Consider the following 19,836-nt stretch of genomic DNA (forward strand, 5'->3'; position numbering starts at 1 on the left):
ATAAAAACGAGCTGTGCCATCTCTCCGTTATCTCTTCATCATTCCAGGATGGGGTGCGTGGTGTGTGTGTGTGTGTGGGGGGGGGGGGGGGGGGGGGGTTAAACCATGTTCTCACAGGCAGGTCATGTCTGGGTCAATCTTTCTGGCTCCAGCACTTCCCCGCTTAACCCCTTCATATCCCCTCTCTGTCTCTGTCAAACACACAAGCAACCATCTGTCGCCAGCGAGGTGAGAGGGTGAACACACCACATTCATCACGTCAATACCAACTTTTCAATCATGCTATGAGGACCATTGGGTGACATGCATACAGTGATCTACTCCTAATTTCCTGAGTATTTCAGTCCAGTACTGTCCTCATGTAGTGTTTCAGGAAGTATTATACTATAGTACTATAGAATTCTGGATACAAACAATCATCCATGAGCCTCCACTTTGTGGTCAGGAGAGATTTATCGTTCATGACAGGAGATGAGAAGATTTAAAAAGTACAGACACTTATACAGTCGGAGTTTGAGTTACTGAGTCTTTTAAAATGGAAGATTAAGAGTAAATCATCATTACTGCTACATGAAACCTCATTTAAACCCTCAATGATGTTGCATCCAAAGATAATATTTGTGACTCATCTGCAGACCAGAAATGTTTTTACTGAAGTTTCTATTTTATGGACAAACCTGAAAATGTAGAAATTTCTACTTGACCTTGAAATGTTAACGTCGCTACGACACAACAAAGTACATAAATCAAAGTTTCAGCTCATCTTTCTGTGTGTTTGGTGATATTCCGAGGTGATATCGTGTAGTCTGAGTGGAGCAGCTGTAACAGAGTCTCTCCTGGTGAAACAGCCTCAGTCTTTTCTGAATCAATCCGTTTTCCACAAGCTACAACAGTCTGAATAAAGACCCCTGCAACACAAGGATGATTCAACATATAATCACTATTGAAAGATTTACACTAATTTAAGAAATATGTTTCCAATTCACTGACCGCACTGCCTTTTCTATTGTTTGCCTGTTTCTTTGACAGTATTCAGTTTTATCCTCTTGACTATGGAGCAGTGATATGCTGTAATGTTTACTGGAATGTTTAGTTTCTAGGAGACGGGGAAAGTGTTAATCTGAAGTCAGCTGTAGTTAATCTGTAACTGTTTCATAAGTGAGATAGTTGTCTATAATTTCCTCAAGACTCTTTCAGACTATTTCACAACATTTCATGAGACGCAATTTTAAAGCAACAATACGCAGCTTGGAAAATTGCAGGCAGTCATATACAAAGCAATTAAACACTAAAAAGGTTATTCATAATTATGTCTGTGTACAGTTTGTAACTTTGTGATGAAAATGCACTTTCTAAAAGTATACGCCCAAGGTTCCTTAGCAACTTGAAGTTGCTGTATCATCTTTGGTGAGTAACTTCAGAATCAGAAGTACTTTATTGATGTATTATTAAGGATGCTGTAGAGCAACGAGAGTCAAAGTGAAGAACAACCAGAGATGCTGGAGATCGAATGGAAAAAGGTTTTTAAACAAGCTCAGAGAAGTGATACGGCTTCTGGATTGCTGCAACAATTCTCAAACTATTCTGCTCATTTTATTCTGTTAACTTTCTTCCAGAATTTACTGTTGAGTTTTACAGCCTGTTTTGGTTGTTTTGATGATCAATTATCTGCAGTTGCTGGTCCTATTCTACCTCCTCCATGGAGGCCCAAAGGATCATGATGTTCTTGGTAGGGAGGCATTGATACTACTGTTTTTAAGGAAGAGTACAAGTACTAACCTTTAGCTCCTTGCCGATACAGAGTACTGATCTGAGTACTTATTAAATCCCATTAAGCCTAATTATGCAGTACTCCATATGCAAACGATACGCAGAGGCTGTGTGATGCAGGAAACCACCTCCGCACAGCTTCTGTGTCGACCTCCAAAAGCCTTGAAGGCTACGCCACTACTACTACTACTACTACTACTACTACTAAAATAGTAGTAGTAGTAGTGGAGCAGTAGTATAACTGCGTCTACAGTAGGCATATAAGACTGCGTAGCATCCATCGCCGCACTGCGCTCTGCTCCTGTAGACCGAAGGACAAAGCTCGCTGTTAATGAGCATCTCAGTGGTACTTTAATCACGTTAACCTGCTGCTGACGTTGCCAACGAATGACATCATGCAGTACCTGCCACGTTGTATTGGGGACCTATTATAAGTATGAGTACTCTGTGCAGTATTGAACTCGATACTGGTATAGGAATCTGTGCATTCTTGGTCAAGGGGAGAGTGCTCTGTAACACTGTCAATGAGGTACAGATTTATCTCCACAGGATAGTAAAGTACACAAAAACTTGTTGGGAATAGGACATATGGTACTAGAGCCTTGGGAGGTAAATGATTACTATATATATAAAAAAAGTACTGTGAACGGTGGAGCTATTAGTTCTCAGTTCTGCTCAGCATGAATACATCCGTCATTAAAAAGCAGGATGTTACACACTTTTGATAAGTAACTGGTTCTTTTTCACATTTTCTTTGACGATGATGGATTTAATTACATCCTTCAACACATGCTATATATGATTCTATTTAATTTTTTTTAGTTTGATCTACAAATTAACAGGCTGGTCAAAGACATGTTAATGAGGTCTCTGTGGCTGTGATGCCCAGATCTGCCTGATAAGGTAGAGTAAGTCTGTGTTCAGGGAGCTCCTCTTCCCAGAACCCCGGATCCTGTGCAGATTCGGTGTATTAGTGAATAAAAAGAACGTCTTGCACTAGACAGACCAGTCTGACACAGATTTCATTGTGCAATTTTAAACCAAGCTAACCTGATTCATTCATGTCAAATTGTCAAACAGAAACTGGTTGATGAGCATCAAACTGAAATGTGTCCTTCAATCCCGTGTTAAGGAGGCAAATCAAGCAGATTCCCCACAGACATTCCAGCGGCTGCAGCAGATCGTCAGTGATTGACGGAGTCAGTCAGTGCGGGTCCCGCTGGGACCTTCCCAGTTAATTACTGTCTGTCGCCACACACATAACAGGCATTGTGGGCTTTGAAGTGTCTATCCAATAGAGTCGGGGCTGTCAGGGGGGTCAGAACAAGTGTGTGTCGCTCTGCATGCGTTTGCGTTACACCCGAATAACGACGAGCTGCATCCCAAAACTCATTTTAATCATCTCTCTCTGGACCACCTCTCCGCTTTGAAGCGTTCATCCAACAGGAATTCCTCGCACCCAAAGTGACAAAGTACCCCAAGGAATAGAAAGTGTGTGTGGTTGACCCATAAAAAACACAGGGCAGGAATGGCTAAGAACCACACGTATAATTATACCTCAGCTATCTTAACCTCAGTGATTCCAAAAATCTGTCTGAGCCACATCCAGAGCAGCATGAACCGACATGGAATGTGTGAAATGAAACCCCCACAGAAGTACACAGACTCTGGGTTGCATGTTTGGAGAAGGAATTACTTATGTTTGATTGCAAAAGCTGTTTATGCTGGTGTGACGGCGAACAACAGGATGATAGTGAGCTGGAGTGATGCTGTGTGGCGTCAGGTCCAGGGTGGGTCTCCATCATGCTCTCTGCAGAACCGCTGTGACTTTATGACAAGACGAAAAAACTAAACAAAACACGTATTCACAGGCTGAGATATTAATGTGCAGCTCCACCACCCAGAGCAGCTCGCTCTTTAAAATATGTGCAAACTGAAAACGTTAAGCCTCAGATGTCAAAGCAGATGTTTAGAATTGATTTGTTCAGCAGTTGGTAGATAAATCATTACTTTGGCGTTAAACACAAAATCTCTGGGAGTTTGAGAAAATCGGACACAGTTCACCATTTCATTCTCTTTATGAGCGTCGTCGTCATTTCCTGCCGATGCATTATTGCTGTTTCCATGACAACGATTTCAGGTGAAAACAGAAACCTTTCATAGTGTTTCGGGCTCCATCAGAGCCACGGGAACACAAATATTTAAAAACTGCTCCCAAGGTGGAACTTTTTTTTTGAAGGCAAGACTAAAACCTTCAGCAGCAAAGACATCGCTTTCACTTTCAAAGTGCAGAAGAAGTGAACGCAAAAACTTTATGATATCAAGGTCAATTCCTAAAACCTTGAAAGAAAGAAGAAAGTGAGAGGAGTGAGGGAACCGCAGTCAGAGACCTTCGGATGACGATGAGCTCTGATGTAAATATCGGCTGATATGATTTGTTAATGACAAACTGAGCGTCGGCTCCAGGACTTCTAACCAGCGACATGAGAGAACATGTTTGGAGGAGGGCAGAGCGACGCCACCGCATAAACACTTTCTCCAAAATACACAGCGATAAACACACTAACACATAAACCAGCGAGACTTACACACACGTCAAAGACCGGGGCTTCCAAGAAAACACTTCATGCTCTGCACACACACACACACACACACACACACACACACACACACACACACACACACACACACACACACACACACACACACACACACACACACACACACACACACACACACACACACACACACACACACACAGTCGAGGTCAGGTTTGGCGTCCACCTCGGCAGTGGGCGGGGCCTGGCTGTCTTTGTCTGCGTTAAACTCTCTTCCTCCTCCACCAGCCAGCACAGCACCAGCTCAGCACATAGCGACACGTCGTGTGTGTGTGTGTGTGTGTGTGTGTGTGTGTGTGTGTGTGTGTGTGTGTGTGTGTGTGCGCGCGCAAAAAGAGGGGAGTGTGTGTCGAGAAAGAGGAAAGTGAATCTATGGCTTCACTTATACAAGGACAAAAAAACATAGTATTTTTTGTATTATATGTGTGCATCGACAAAGATGTTAAAAAGAGAATGTGTGGTTTCCTGCGTATATAAATATCCACGTATAAATGTGTGTACAAATTGTGTGTTTTGGACTTAATGCATGTGGGTCGTAGTTGAAAAACAAATCATTGGTAAGCAATGATAATCTAACAAGTCGTCAATAAAAGTTAAAGTTTTATAGTTGTGATCATATTGTTTGTAATAGCAGTAGTACTGACACTAATACTAATTTTGCAGCTTAAGTAGAAATTACTTCCTGTCATTGCAGATAAAGTACACGGATATTTAGCATCAGTTTGTCACATTGAAGTTAAAGTAAAAATAGAAATTTCAAATAAAACATAAACTTGACGAATTTCTTAAGAGTAGTGGAAAGAACACGATACTGAGACCTGAGCTGAGAGATCAGTGATGAATGATCCCGGCCTCTTTCTAAGTACTAATACGAATACTGAACTCAAACGCCAACCTGTCAGGGTGCATTTGTAAAAAAAAACATAATGCAACAGCTATAGAAGGTTCTGGGATATTTCACAGTATTTTGCTTTCATTAAAATTGTCTTTATGTTGAGATTACAGCCATTTTCAGGTGTAATTGTTTGGTTTAGTGAAAATACTTACATTTTCACCAGGAATATTCTGTACTACAACAAAGACAAACTTTAACACTTGAGATTAAAAGTTATTACGGCTGTTTCACTCAGGTGAAATGGGCTTTATGTAAAATGTATTTGACATCCCAGCTTTAGACCCTCTGCCTGACATATTATTCTGAATGACTCCATCAGTTTATTAATAGAGAAGCATCAGTATTTAAATGGCAGCTGCAGGTGGTGGTCGTGTCGACGACAGTCACATTGTTCCAGTTTATTCCACCTCCTTTACCTGAACGGGAGAAAGAGAAAAGGCAGAAATGCTCCGATACACAAATCAGTTGTTGAGTTTTACGATTCCCATTTTAAAGGATGTGATTCAAACTGATGTTGTAACAATTAGAACAAGAACAAGGATAGAAATATTGGTTTATAGAAATACAGGCTTTTCTCTGTAAAAGTGCCTTGAAATGGGATGAATCCACTGTGTGTGTGTGTGTGTGTGTGTGTGTGTGTGTGTGTGTGTGTGTGTGTGTGTGTGTGTGTGTGTGTGTGTGTGTGTGTGTGTGTGTGTGTGTGTGTGTGTGTGCGATGCCATGGAGCCCAGCCCAGCCTTTAGCCTGATGGAGACTAATTATGTCCTCTATGATCACACAGGGCAGAAAGATGTATGTGGCAGTGGTGATGTTGTTATTTGTCTCTGGATTGAGCTTTGGATGTCACTTTCATTACTGCTTGGCGGATCCTTTTAGGAAAGGTGCAAAATCACATGAGCTCAGCCAATAGATGATGACAATCCTTCTATGATGTGTCCCAATCAATCTGATGGATGAGTGAGCGATAAAGCCCTGGAACCTTGGAATAAACTTCACGCTCAGACTGTTTTAAATTATACAGCCAAAATGGAAAGTAAAGTCAAATTCACCAGCGTCCTGCACTTCACAACCGTGTGCTTTAACATTTAATTGGAGTTCCAAAGTTAACTTATTGACAAATGACTGTGTTTTCTTTCTTGTTGTAGTTTGTCTGCTGGTACTTTGTTGTGATCTTCCAGCCTATGAAGACCTGGAACAACATGCGTTTCCCTCCAGCGCCTGGAAAACGCTTTGGACTGGGTTATTTCTGTAAAGATCATGTCCAATGAGATGTTGTGTGACAATCAGAAATACACAGAGGAGACGCTGCAATCAGAGCAGGTTTGGCTTTAAAGGGGGAAGCACGTCATTTTATCAACCGTCATGGAGGATGGAAACGCTGCCAAGGCCTCGGGTCATCACCAAGGTTAAAATGTTCACACTCATTTGCACATCATTTTTATAGAATGTTGTCAAATTGAGGATAACATGGTGACCGCAGGTTTTTGTCCCAGTAAAGAATTAACTGTACATAATATTGCAGAGGTAAACTTCATTTGATGTATTTCAGGTGAAAACAGAAAACTTTTATTTTGGTTTCTGGGGTCTGTTTACGTGACAACAGTGCTGTGAGCCACTGAAAGCTCAACTTTTTGAAAATGCTCTGACTCCATCTCGGTGGAAACGGTGGGAAACGCACCAGGCTCTGTCTTCATGTAGACCGTTGTAACGCAGCTACTGAGCATGAGCACCACGGCTGCATCAAATAGTTCTGCACACGCTCAGTAGATGGAGAATAAGAACAAGTTTCTCTGTGGTGTCATGACTCCCAGTCCAGATACTCCTGGGCTTGGTACTTTTATTTTGACAGTCACCATAATAACAATCCAACTTGGTAGTTTTATTTTGACAGTCACCATATGGTAGTTTTATTTTGACAGTCACCATAATAACAATCCAACTTGGTGGTCTGTTCTCCTGTTGTTAATGTTTAGAGCTCATTGTTCTCTCCTGTGTGTGTGTGTAGTGTCATTACAAAAACAAACAACAGCACCCACTGGTGGCTGAACATGAAACTACATTGTTTTCAGCATTTCTGTGGAAACGAACAGCTTTTTAGAAACGTTGCAGCGCAAACGTGAAACTCTCCTGAAATGAAAATGATGCATTTTCCCTTGAAACGTCGTTGTCTAAGGCCTCGTTCACACTGCAGGGACAAGAGACTCAATTCTGATATTTTGCTCACAAGTGACTCATATCCGACATGTTTAGTGGGCGTATGAAAGCTCCAATTCAAATGTTTTCACAGCAGAACCAGGCCTCGTTCCTATGTGGTACCAATTCTGATGTGTTTCTACATGCGACTGCTTTGTCACTGACGTCACAGATAAGTGCCTGAGGAAGTGGCTCCGCCAGAATAAAAGCTGTGCTCTCCTTTTCTTTATTCTTATTCCTCATTCCCTCGTCATTTTGTCGGCTCGTATTTAACTACCACTTGAACATGGATCTACACGCTGACCAATGTTGCCAGATATGGTGGTATCCCCCGATTGGAGAGCTAAATTCTCTCACCTTTTAACTTAATTCTTGTGTTTGTACATTTAACACATTATAGTTCTATGGTTTAAACGTGATTTCTACACAGGCTGAGATTTGGGCTGGTTTTATTGAGGTGTGTAGGTTTTACCTTGTTTGGGCTGAAACAGTGAGTCATATCTGGCAACCCGGGTGCTGAGCGGCTTGGCGTTCAGATTTACTTCTGTCAACAGCGTCTTCTGCGCTCTGGGGCCCGAACACGTCGGGTTTGATCAGGGTCACACAGCAGTCTGATGGAGGTCGTGTTTAAAAGATCTGTTATTCAGGCAAAAGATCCGTTATTCAGGCAAAAGATCCGTTATTCAGGCAAAAGATCCGTTATTCAGCAAAAACCTGGAATTGAGCATCCAGACCTGCAGTGAACGGAACCTGGATCAGGCCTCGTTTGGCAAAACATCCTCGACTCTCGACATCCCTGAACCGTTTGGTTCAACTCTGTGCTGTGAGGCTTGTCACATGAAGCATCGCCACACACACACACACACACACACACACACACACACACACACACACACACACACACACACACACACACACACACACACACACACACACACACACACACACACACACACACACACACACACACACACACACACACAGAGTAAGTTTTTATAGTTAGTGACAGCTGATGAATCCCCCGCCCCGACCTTAGACCCCGGGCTCTGCTTTCTGTACCCCCCGGCTAATTGACACGTCTCCTCTGATAAACCCTCCACTTTCTCACACACACACACACACACACACACACACACACACACACACACACACACACACACACACACACACACACACACACACACACACACACACACACACACACACACACACACACACACACACACACACACACACACACTTTCTACTATACAATTTCCAATATTTTACAACCTCGGAGCCGTTTGGCCTCATTTAAAAAGAAGAGCAGTGAGATTATCACCATACGATACTTCTGCATGCCGTCAAGAGAGAAACAGACAAAAACCAACATGTGAAGATGAACACAGCTGGAATCAGGATGAAAAACAAAAGAGCAGCAGCAGCAGCTCCAGTCTCACATATGTTACCTATTGAGGGTTTGTACTGGACGGAGTGGACAGAGAGAGAAGGAAAGAGGCCTACATTTCCCAGGCCGCCGGTGGAAAGGTATACTCCACAATTCATTGCTTCCTTCTCGGCAAATTAAAGGTCCCTTGTTAAAGAATGGGGGATGGGGAGGGGGGGATCCAGAGCAGCAAAGAGGAGCTTTTATTACCGAGGAAAACAGTCCCTAATCACCAGAAAACTGCTAAATGTGTCTATGTAAGATGGGATGTATACTGGGAATAGAGCTGTTAAAACTGTTCCGTCCTCTGGAAATATTGAACATAAATGTTTTTTTAATTGTGATAGCTCAAGTGAAAATTCTGTTTTCTTTTTCTAAAGAGAAACAGTTCGTCCGTATGGGAGCCTATACAGAAAGTAAAACAGTGCTACTCCTACAGGTTCATGGAATCTGGGGACATATCTTGATTCTGTTCATTTGAGATAAAAACACACAGAAACTAATTAAAAATCATAAGAAAGCTGTTTAGTGAAAATAGGCTCAGGAATAAAAACATCCCGTCTATAAAAAAATAAAAAATGCTAATCTGATAAACGTGGTGGATTGAACTTATCGTGAGAAGACGTGTTAATGGTGTTGTCCATTCGTGGAAAATCTAATTATTACACAAACAACACATCTTCAGCAGAGTAGGACTAATGCGTGCCACAACAGTCTAAATCAGGGGTGTCAAACCCATGAGCCAAGGCCCGTGAGCCAAACCACCAACTCAATAAAATAAATATAAGAAGAAAACTTTTTTAGCGGACACAAGACTGAGACCGATGCTGAGACATCACTGATTGTAGTAATGGTTTAGTCTTGTGAAAATATCTATGTTTTCATCACGTATAGTTTATCCAACAACAAAGAAGAACCTTTAAATTCAAGGTTATTATGGCAGCATTTCACTGGTCTGATTAACTTTGGCCCCTGAACTAAAATGAGTTTTAACACTCCTCATCTAAACCTCCTTCAATTTACATTATAGGAACATACAAGTAATGTTAAAAAACTAGCGAAACAATATGATTTTCTACCTTTTCTTGTATTAATTCCACCGTGTTTGATTCCATCTTGGTATTTTAACATAATAATAAATCACCTCCCATAGAGACATAACTGCCCCAGTTCATTCGGATTATAATCCTCTCGGCTAAACTCAAATAATGAAACACATTTTGTATTTATTTGTAGTTAAGGAATTAGGAAAAACTTATTGTTTGCCTTAACAATGAAGCTGATGACAGAGAAGCAAAGGGATCGAATTCAATTAGTTTAGAATTCTTCCTACTCCGTTTCCAACATGTAAACCCAGATTGACAGATTGAAGACAGATTATGTCGTCTCTTCCACATTTCTTTACTAATTTGAATGTTTCACTTTTTTCTTCTTTTCATTGTTTCTTTTTTTCCATGTTTGATATGATGATATCAAATCAAAATCAAAAACCAGTGTTTGATAAAGAAAAGGAAGTATATCAATGTAAAAACACTCTTGACTGGTAAGAGAAAAAAAAGGTCTAAAAACATCTAAAAGGACTGAACATGTCTGCATGGACACAAACTCAAAGTTTCTCCAAAAAGAATCTGCTGCCATCATTTCCAAGACTTCACCAACTGAATCTGTCAGTCACAGACAGACAGTTAAGTATTTTCACAGAATATTAAAACATCAAGTGCATTTCATTATTCTAAGTTCGGGGGTTTGGAAAGCCGGTGCAGCTGCAGTGACCCATGAAATGTATGAACCCAACTAGTAGCAACCGTAAAACCTATTAGATTAACGGTTGTATCCCATAACGTAGCTGCCACGGCCGTAATGTGAAAAGCAGCAGGGGGTGTGAAGGTCGGTTCCACTGAGCTGGAAGCTGCACTTCCTACACGGGGCTCCCAGAGGAAGAGCCCTCATTCCTTCTGGAAGGTTCCCCGAGGAGCTGGAGAGGCTGAATGGACGCTACCGCAAGAACACGCCTCCTTACCACATGTTACACCACCTGAGGGGAAACACACACATATACACATCTGGGTTTCCACCTCTGGAGGGACTGTGGGGTTTGTTGATGGTTGTCATAGCAGAAGAGTTCCTGTCTCCCCCTCTTGTTACTGAATTTCTCTTCCCCCCTTGTTCGATCCCTCTCACAGCTTTAATTCACAAAACTTATCAACAAGCGTTTGATTAATTAGACTTCTTCCATGAACCTTCCTGTTGCGTCATGCTGGTTTAATAAACTCTTGATGGATTTTTTTTCCCCCAAGTAGCTGCTGTTGCTCCAGATCACATGTTCACTGCGAGTCTTTAAGGTAAACGACGCTGCGATGAAGTGCTAAGATTACAAGGAAGAACAGAACCAGCACAAAAAACCTCCTGAACCTTCTATGACAGGAGGTCCATATGCCTTAGTCCTGGAACCCAAACCAGCCATCAAATATGTGGACCACCTTCCACATCTCTATCCGGAATCATCACAAGCATTAGCCCCGGGACCAAAATAGTGCATCAGATAATGCCATGGCAGAAACATTAGTGGAACATTACACACACATCAAACAGCCGAGCGTCTCATCAGCGCTCCGTCAACACAGGCCGAGCCAGCCAATAGCTGCAGAGATGGTGTGATAGCCATGCGGTGGGGATTCTGTTGGCATGCACGAGGTTCGGAGTTGCAGCGCAACAGCAAATGTTGCTACCTAAAAATGTTGTTGACAAGTTACAAGCCCGGAGATCAGAACCAGTCAGGAGGTCGGAGCAGCGATGGAATGACTCTTTTCCAGTCCAGTTCCAAAAGTCTGGTTCTTACTTGGCTCTGATGCGTCGGAAGCATATTTCTGTCTTTTGTTCAAAATGTTCGATTTAGTATTTTTGTACATTGTCGTTGAGATTATAAGTTATTTTTTCCTGCAATTGTGCATTTCCACACACAACTGAAACATTTTGGGGGAAAGAAAATCAGTAAAATCCTAGATAGAAAATCATTTAATCATAAAATGACGTTTTGTGTTTCTGAATTAAAGTCGGGAAAAAAGAATGTTTCATAGCTTTATGCTCAAACTCCCATTTTTGTCATGAAAAGAAAAAGCTGTGGTGGCTTATATCTATAACATAATTGTGATATAATATATTATTAATAAATCAAATACAATACATGTTGGATCAATGTGGTGGAAGTTTTATTAGTTAAAACCTCTGAAAAGCAAACTTTCTTTATCTTGTAGGAATCAAAATCAAAGCCTCCAGCTCCTCCCAGGATCTCCGGCACATAAATACAAATTACACAGCTCTTGTAAAGTCTGACACATCTCGTGTTTGGTCTGTTTACAGGTTTTCGGTCAGCGCCGTGTTCAGACTTCAATCAAGCTGCAATGAGAGTTTCCTGGGATGTGGACCTGGACGTCCTCTTTAAATGAGCTCGGCCCTCTGGTGTGGCGTTTATAAAGATTCTTACAGTGCAATGACACCACGGTTCAATTTAATTTGACCAGCCTGGAAGTGTGAACACACCCAAACTCACACTTTTTGACCTACATCCGGTCGGAGTTTGAAGGACCGGCTTAGATTCCAGTTGTTGCAGACTTGAGTTGGAGGACAAACATCCAGATGTGTGTGCTTCACTCTTTACACTCTGCTGCACATGCAACCAGTGGGGAGGGGGGGGGGGGGGGATTTAAACGCCATGTAACCCCCTGATTAGGTAAAAATACAAACTCCTGTGGCATTCCTACATGCAACTAAAGCTAAAAACACAGAAGAGCAGATTTTTTTGGTCTGAAACTGCCGAAGGCCGTCCGGGGCTGAATTATTAACTGTTTGCCCACAAATCACAACTTTATTCCTTTTTCAGTGCAGAAATAGTGTGTGTGTGTGTGTGTGTGTGTGTGTGTGTGTGTGTGTGTGCGTGCGTGCGTGCGTGCGTGCGTGCGTGCGTGCGTGCGTGCGTGCGTGCGTGCGTGCGTGCGTGCGTGCGTGCGTGCGTGCGTGCGTGTGTGTGTGTGTGAGAGAGAGAGAGAGCTGGGAAATGGGACCCTGCCAGCGTTCATTAGAATTAGGAGACGAGAGGAAACTCCAGTACTGGATTGAGAAGCTGCAGCGTCTCATCACACACCTGTCATGCTCTCTTGATGTTTCTCCCTCCAGCAGCCCGAGGGCTTAACAAACGCCTTTTATTGAAATACTGGAGGTGAACTCTTATTCCTCACCGGGGTTTATGCTCTCTATGTTAAGTCTTTTCAACGAAGCTGTGGGATGATCACACAGTGAAATGTTTAACCCCAGAACTGCAGGTTTTTATAGCTGTGGACAGAAAAGTTATAGAGGGCCTGTGGCTCGGCTTCCAAACGTTTCCACGTCTGGTATATGTTGGCACCTTCTGAATGTTTGGTTACAGTAAATTAAACTTCTGAGACATGCAGGGAATAAGCTCCATTTTGTTCTGATGATTTATTTATTCAAATATGATTGAGACCTGTTATAAATGTGAAGACAGACAAGAAATCTTAATTGTCAGAGACATTCATTTCTTTATACAAAAGAATGAACCTGTTCTCATTTAAAGCTTACGAAAATATTGAATCACTCTTTTTTTTAGTTTTATCCAGAGCTTGGGTTCATAAAACTGTTATGTTGTACATACACATGTAGACAGTACATGAGACTTGTGATCAGTGCTGCTCTACTGTTACCAGGCCGTTTCTCACTGATGATGATTAACCAGCTCGTAAAGTCTTGACTTCATAAAAGCGAGCTCCCAAAACCATAGCGTAGGTTTCCATACATCACATCTCTTCACTCCTCCAGCCTTGAGCCAGCATTTTCTGTAACAACCACTCCTACCTTTACAGACTATAAACACCATTAAACACACACACTTCATTTCCAGCATTCGAGCTCAGCTTCATCAGACACATATTTTAGTTTCCATCTGCAAGGACACTTAACCTCAGAGTGTGTGTGAGCGTGAGTGCGTATGCAGTACGAGTGTGTATGCAGTATGAATGTGTGTGTGTGTGTGTGTGTGTGTGTGTGTGTGTGTGTGCAGTACGAGTGTGTATGCAATGTGAATGTGTGTGTGTGTGTGTGTGTGTGTGTGTGTGTGTGTGTGTGTGTGTGTGTGTGTGTGTGTGTGTGTGTGTGTGTGTGTGCAGTACGGGTGTGTGTGTGCAGTACGGGTGTGTGTGCAGTATGAATGTGAATGGCTGTGTATGTGTGTGTGTGTGCAGTACGAGTGTGAATGTGTGTGAACGGCCCAACAAGGATTGATTTTCTGTCTGTGTTTTTCTTCATGGGGGGTGGGCGGGGGGAATACCCCTCGGAGCAACACACACCTCCAGAATGGGGGATGCATGTGGCCGCAGCCCTGGAGGAAGAGGAAAACACCCGCTGGGCGTCGTGTGTGCAGAGGCTGGATGTCAATAGCAGCCGCGCTGTGCGACAGTAAAGCCATAGTGGCGTTCGCTGACAGACGGACTGACGCAGCAGGACTGACGGAGCAGGACTGACGGAGCAGGACTGACGCAGCAGGACTGACCAGCAGGACTGACGTAGCAGGACTGACGGAGCACGACTGACCAGCAGGACTGACCAGCAGGACTGACGGAGCAGGACTGACGGAGCAGGACTGACGGAGCAGGACTGACGGAGCAGGACTGACGCAGCAGGACTGACGCAGCAGGACTGACGGAGCAGGACTAAGCACTGCCGCCGTGTTCCTACAAGCCTCCTCTGGCTTCAGATCACCGACTCGCTGAGTCACTACCAGTTTTATTACCTGTGCAGCTTCACACAACTCACCTGGGAGGAAGACAGTCCTGGACTGGAGGGGTATATTTGTCCATATTAAAAAAAAAAAAAAATATCTGGAGGATGTGACTGTACATGTTTTACAAATTAGACGTAGGACTTGAAACTACAGTGAAGCTTTTCAAAATGAGCTTCCTGAAGCATGACACCAATCGAATCAAAGGAGCCTGTGGGCAAACTGTACTGCTGCTGATATCTATTACCTTATAATTTGTGACTCTTTTCAGGCCAAATTTCAATAATTACCCATATTTAGTGTTGTCGGGTTATTCTTGTGGAGGTGGAGGAGCCTCTGGAATCACCAGACTCTTTTCAACTGCAGAAACCTATTACTTTACTGTTTGTAGGTCTTTGTTAACACCTGATGCAGATTGGGATGTTTCAGTATCTGCCAAAAGCAAGTTTTAAAGAATTGAAACCGGCATCCCTCACAGAGCACACCTTGATGTGATCCTCTTCTTGTGATCTACCTGAGACATGGAGTTTGGAGTTTACACTGAAAAAACTCTGTATATTTCCAAGAACACATCACAAATGGCTCCTTCGTTGTGCGGAAACCCACGACCAGGGAAACTTTAGTGTTTTCACTTGAAAATGTTGTCGTGAAACGGTGGTAAAGACAGTTTGGTTGAGCTGCTGTCAGAGCAGGGCGGTGGGTCAGGTGCCCCTGAAAAACTACGACTACTGTGGAAAGTATTGCAATGGATTCAACTCTGCTCCATTTGATAAGAGTGTAATGAAAAGAAAGGATGTTGCATGTTTATCTGCTGTCCCTGATCCGTCCCATTCTGTGTGGAGTTTGCATGTTCTCCTCCTGCATACGTCCATGTGAGGTTAGTTGGTGACTGAGTGTGTGTGTGGTTGTGTGTTTCTCTGTGTTTCCACCTCTCCAGGATGAACCCTGGCTTTGTTCAGTCAGCTGGGCTCGGCTCCAGACCCAGAGCTGTGGCCAAAGGTTGGAACTATGGTTCGTCTGTCAAGCCCAAAAAGGTCACCAAATGAAGACAATCATACTGGAAGTGGATGCTTTCACCCGTCATTACAGGTCCAGTTAATATACACACAAAGACAACATCGACCAGTAACTGCACGCCTGTCTGGACCGCCTGCTTCCCTAAACGGACTCGTATTGTACATAACAAGTCTGACATACAAAGCCCCGGTCTACGGGTTCACAGAACATCAACCTCAACATAAAGCCAATTTTAATGAAACTTTCTGGTGAAAAATAGAGTGAACTGTCTTCTCCTCCAGCTGTTGCATTCTGGGAGTTTTTACAAACGTCCCCGGGGAGCGTGGCTCTGAGGCTAATGCTAGGTAGCTACCTGTCATGGCGGCGCCAGCTCAGGTCTCAGTGTCGTGTTTCGTCTTCTAGTTGTTCCCATTTGCTCGGTGGCTTGCTGCCGGATCGGAGACAACGACCGGCTCTGACGTTTGACACTCCGACTGCTTTTTAAGGTAGTACCTGCCGTTTTCAGCAAATCAGAGCAAAGCCAGTCTGACGTTGGCTCGGTCCACTGGAGTGAGGACTGAGGTCGTTATTTAGACCTGACTTCTGGTGTCTTTACCAAAGAGGAGAAATAAACCACACAGCTACACGTTGAGAAACCCTGCGTTGCAGAACCACATTCTCCGTTTGAGTCCATCCCGGCGCTGACGACCATCTGAACCATGTGAACTGAGCCAGCGGCAGTCAGAGCGGTACGAACACATAACAGATGAGCGAGGGCGCAGCGCAGCGAGGGGAAAATAGAGGTGGATTACAGGAGTGTGAGCCACAGTGAACAGATATCAGTGTCGGGGCTCTGGTCAGGATTTAGTGACAAGCTGGGAGCAATGCTGCGGATGTAATGCCGGGCTGATGTAGTTTGATACGGGCCACTTGGCAATGTGACAAGGTGAAAGTGAGGGGTCCAAATAAAGGCACAGAGGAGGGAGAGGAGGGAGAGCACAGAAGATGACCACGCTGACAATAAAAATAAGCAGCTATGACAAAACTTTACACTCCTACCTTTCTTGACTTTCTTTGATGGCTGTTTCTTCTTGATGAACCTGGTGGCCTCCCGTGGAAACTCCAGCTCCTCCACGTCACCGGAAACCTCTGCTATCGGCTCTACGCCTCCTGGAGGAAGAGTGGACAAGCAGTTTTTGAGAGCTTTAGAGCCATTCATCATTGTTCTTATAGAAGAAGCTCCTCAACAAGTCTTCAGTGGCTTCTAATAATTACTGGTTTTTGGTGTAAAAGCGTAAATGAAGAGTTACGACAAATATTTGGATGTGAACTCCCTCCTGTTTATGTACAACCAAACAATGCAGCCATTACATAGGATTATACAGGTTGTAATGTTATGGCTGATCAAGGTAATTGTTTCCCATAGTCTAGAATTCTATCACTGACCTTTAAAGCTTCACAGAGGAAAGTTTATATCATAACCTTTTAAAACTGATGCAACAAAAAGTACTGAATGATATATAAATTAGTTTTAGTGTTAATAGACTCATTGTCGTGCTCCTAAATTGCTTCATTATTTATATAATGCATCAATAAATATTCCTTTTTTTTTTTTTTTTTAATATCAAAGGATTTAAATACTTTAAAGTTTGTTTGTTTTTTTAAAGCTTTGTAAATATACTAATGGTGAAAAAGTACTCTTTTTTTCATTGACCAACAACAACCCAGTGAGTGAAGCGTCTCCAGCCTCAGCTTGTGGAAGGCGTGCGCTGCTGCTTCTGGAAATCTAAAAGTGAAAAGCATTTCATTTTCCCTCCACTGGAAGACGTGCACTAACAAGCGTGCAGTGCCAAACGCTGAATGTTGCTTTGTAGTTTCTGTGTGCACTGTAAAGCTAAATTATACTTCCAGATAGATTTGGACTTAAAGTGTTACCACGTTTCTCTGCTGAGGCTCTGATCCTTTAAGCTGCAAAAGCATTAACTCTGCATAACGTGTGAGAAGGTCTGAAGGCAGCAATCAGCAGATACTTGGACTGAGACGGTCTGAGATTGATCCAAATTCCTGTCATCGCATTTCTATTTAGTTTCTTTTTGTTTTTGCTTGGATTATTGTGAACCCGCCGAGACTTCCAGACACTTACACATATATATAAGCTCATTTCTTTTACTTTCACGTGTCTGAGACTACAGAGAAATGTTTGAGTGTAATCCAGAGGAGAAATGGAGTGCAGGACAGTTAAACATGTGGTGTGTGTGTGTGTGTGTGTGTGTGTGTGTGTGTGTGTGTGTGTGTGTGTGTGTGTGTGTGTGTGTGTGTGTGTGTGTGTAAACCTGGATGTGTGAGGGTGTGATGGTGTGTGTGTGACCAAATCCAGCTTGAATCCCGAGGATCAGGCTGGATTTAAGGAGCTCCTGAGGCCGATGAATTGGACGCCTTGTCTTCCTCTCTGTCTCCTCCTCACCCCCCCTCACCTCTCTGTCTCCTCCTCACCCCCCTCACCTCATTCCTCGTCTCCCCTCTCTGTCTCCTCTTCCTCCTCTTCTCCTCCTCCATCCTGTCTCCATCCCCCCCCCCGACTCTTTCCTTCCTCCTTTCTTCCCGGTGTCCTTTGTCTTGTCCCGTCTCTTCCGTCCTGCTCTGCTTCTCGATCCCCCACACATGTTCTCGTGCATCCTTTCTTCTTTTTCTCCTCCTTTCATCCCTCCCTTCCTCCTCATTTCCTATGCTCCCTCAGGATTGTGTCCAGTTTCATGGTGCTTTCAGTTAATGTGCAAAGCGCACATCGTGGCTTTGTGGCGCGCGTGCGTGTGTGTGTGTGTGTGTGTGTGTGTGTGTGTGTGTGTGTGTGTGTGTGTGTGTGTGTGTGTGTGTGTGTGTGTCTGCCATCATGTCTACCTTAAGGTGTCTGAGAATGTGTGTGTCTCCATCTCCCCCACTGCGTCTACTCTTGTGTGTGTATGTGTGTGTACAGATTATCCTAAACCCTCCCTAATATTTATCCTGGCTTTTTATTTTTTTTAAAGCCAATCTTGTTCACACACACACACACACACACACACACACACACACACACACACACACACACACACACACACACACACACACACACACACACACACACACACACACACACACACACACACACACACACACACACACACACACACACACACACACAGTTGTTTGAAATGGGATATGCCTTGCTCTTAATTGGGCAGGTGTTTTTCAAGGCAACTTTTTTTTCTAGGCTGTCTTACACTTTCATGAAGGAATGTGTGGATTTCTCTGTGTGTGTGTGTGTGTGTGTGTGTGTGTGTGTGTGTGTGTGTGTGTGTGTGTGTTCTCATACATTTTAACCTCACCCTTATATCAACATCAGGTAAGGAAATAGCCCACCACTGGAGCAACGTACTCTTGAAACAAAATCACCCTCAAGCAGAGACACACACACACACACACACACACACACACACACACACACACACACACACACACACACACACACACACACACACACACACACACACACACACACACACACACACACACACACACACACACACACACACACACACACACACACACACACACACACACACAGTAAACCTGGCACACATTCCTCCGTCTCCCTGGTTCTTTGTAAATGGTGGGTGTTGTGCTCTCTGGCTGAGCGTTGTGGCGAGTTCCAGGGTCTTTGGGCTGTGATCGGGTCTATATAATGGATGGTTTATCAGTTTTTACACACTTTAACCCTTTATGGGAAAAGCAACTATATTTGGTGACTCACATTTCTTCTGGTTTCTTTCGAAGTGGGTGCTTCTGGAATTTATGAGGGTTCTAGAATCTTTGAATATCTTTTGACAGATATTCACCGTGGAAGAATTTAAAGCATTGTGTAAAGGGGGTAAAGAGTTAAACGGAACATCCTGCACATGAACTGTCTGCCTGTTGGTGGTTTTTTTGAAAGCCGGATCATTTTGTTCAAATTAAGTGACGAACTTCAAATGAACATGAGTGAATCTAACATGATGTACATGGTGTCATGTGAAACAACAATAAGAAAAGAAGCATTTTCTTATGTAATGTGCAGTAACTTGTAAAGTAACTCCACTAGTTTTGAGGAAATACTTAATAACTATTATCA

General features: G+C 43.2%; 1 protein-coding gene across 2 annotated transcripts in view; it reads right to left on the reverse strand.

Annotated features, from left to right (window-relative positions):
* The window catches only part of bbs9 (Bardet-Biedl syndrome 9), a 165,174-nt gene that overhangs the window by 32,591 nt on the left and 112,747 nt on the right, over positions 1-19,836 (reverse strand). For both annotated transcript variants that reach the window (XM_080471039.1, XM_080471038.1), the window contains one exon: positions 16,749-16,859. In XM_080471039.1, coding sequence (XP_080327165.1) covers positions 16,749-16,859 — 111 coding nt within the window. The remainder of the gene's footprint in view (positions 1-16,748; positions 16,860-19,836) is intronic.

The sequence above is a fragment of the Lipophrys pholis genome (genome assembly GCF_963383615.2).
Source record: "Lipophrys pholis genome assembly, chromosome: 9".
In the NCBI taxonomy this organism is placed as follows: domain Eukaryota; kingdom Metazoa; phylum Chordata; class Actinopteri; order Blenniiformes; family Blenniidae; genus Lipophrys; species Lipophrys pholis.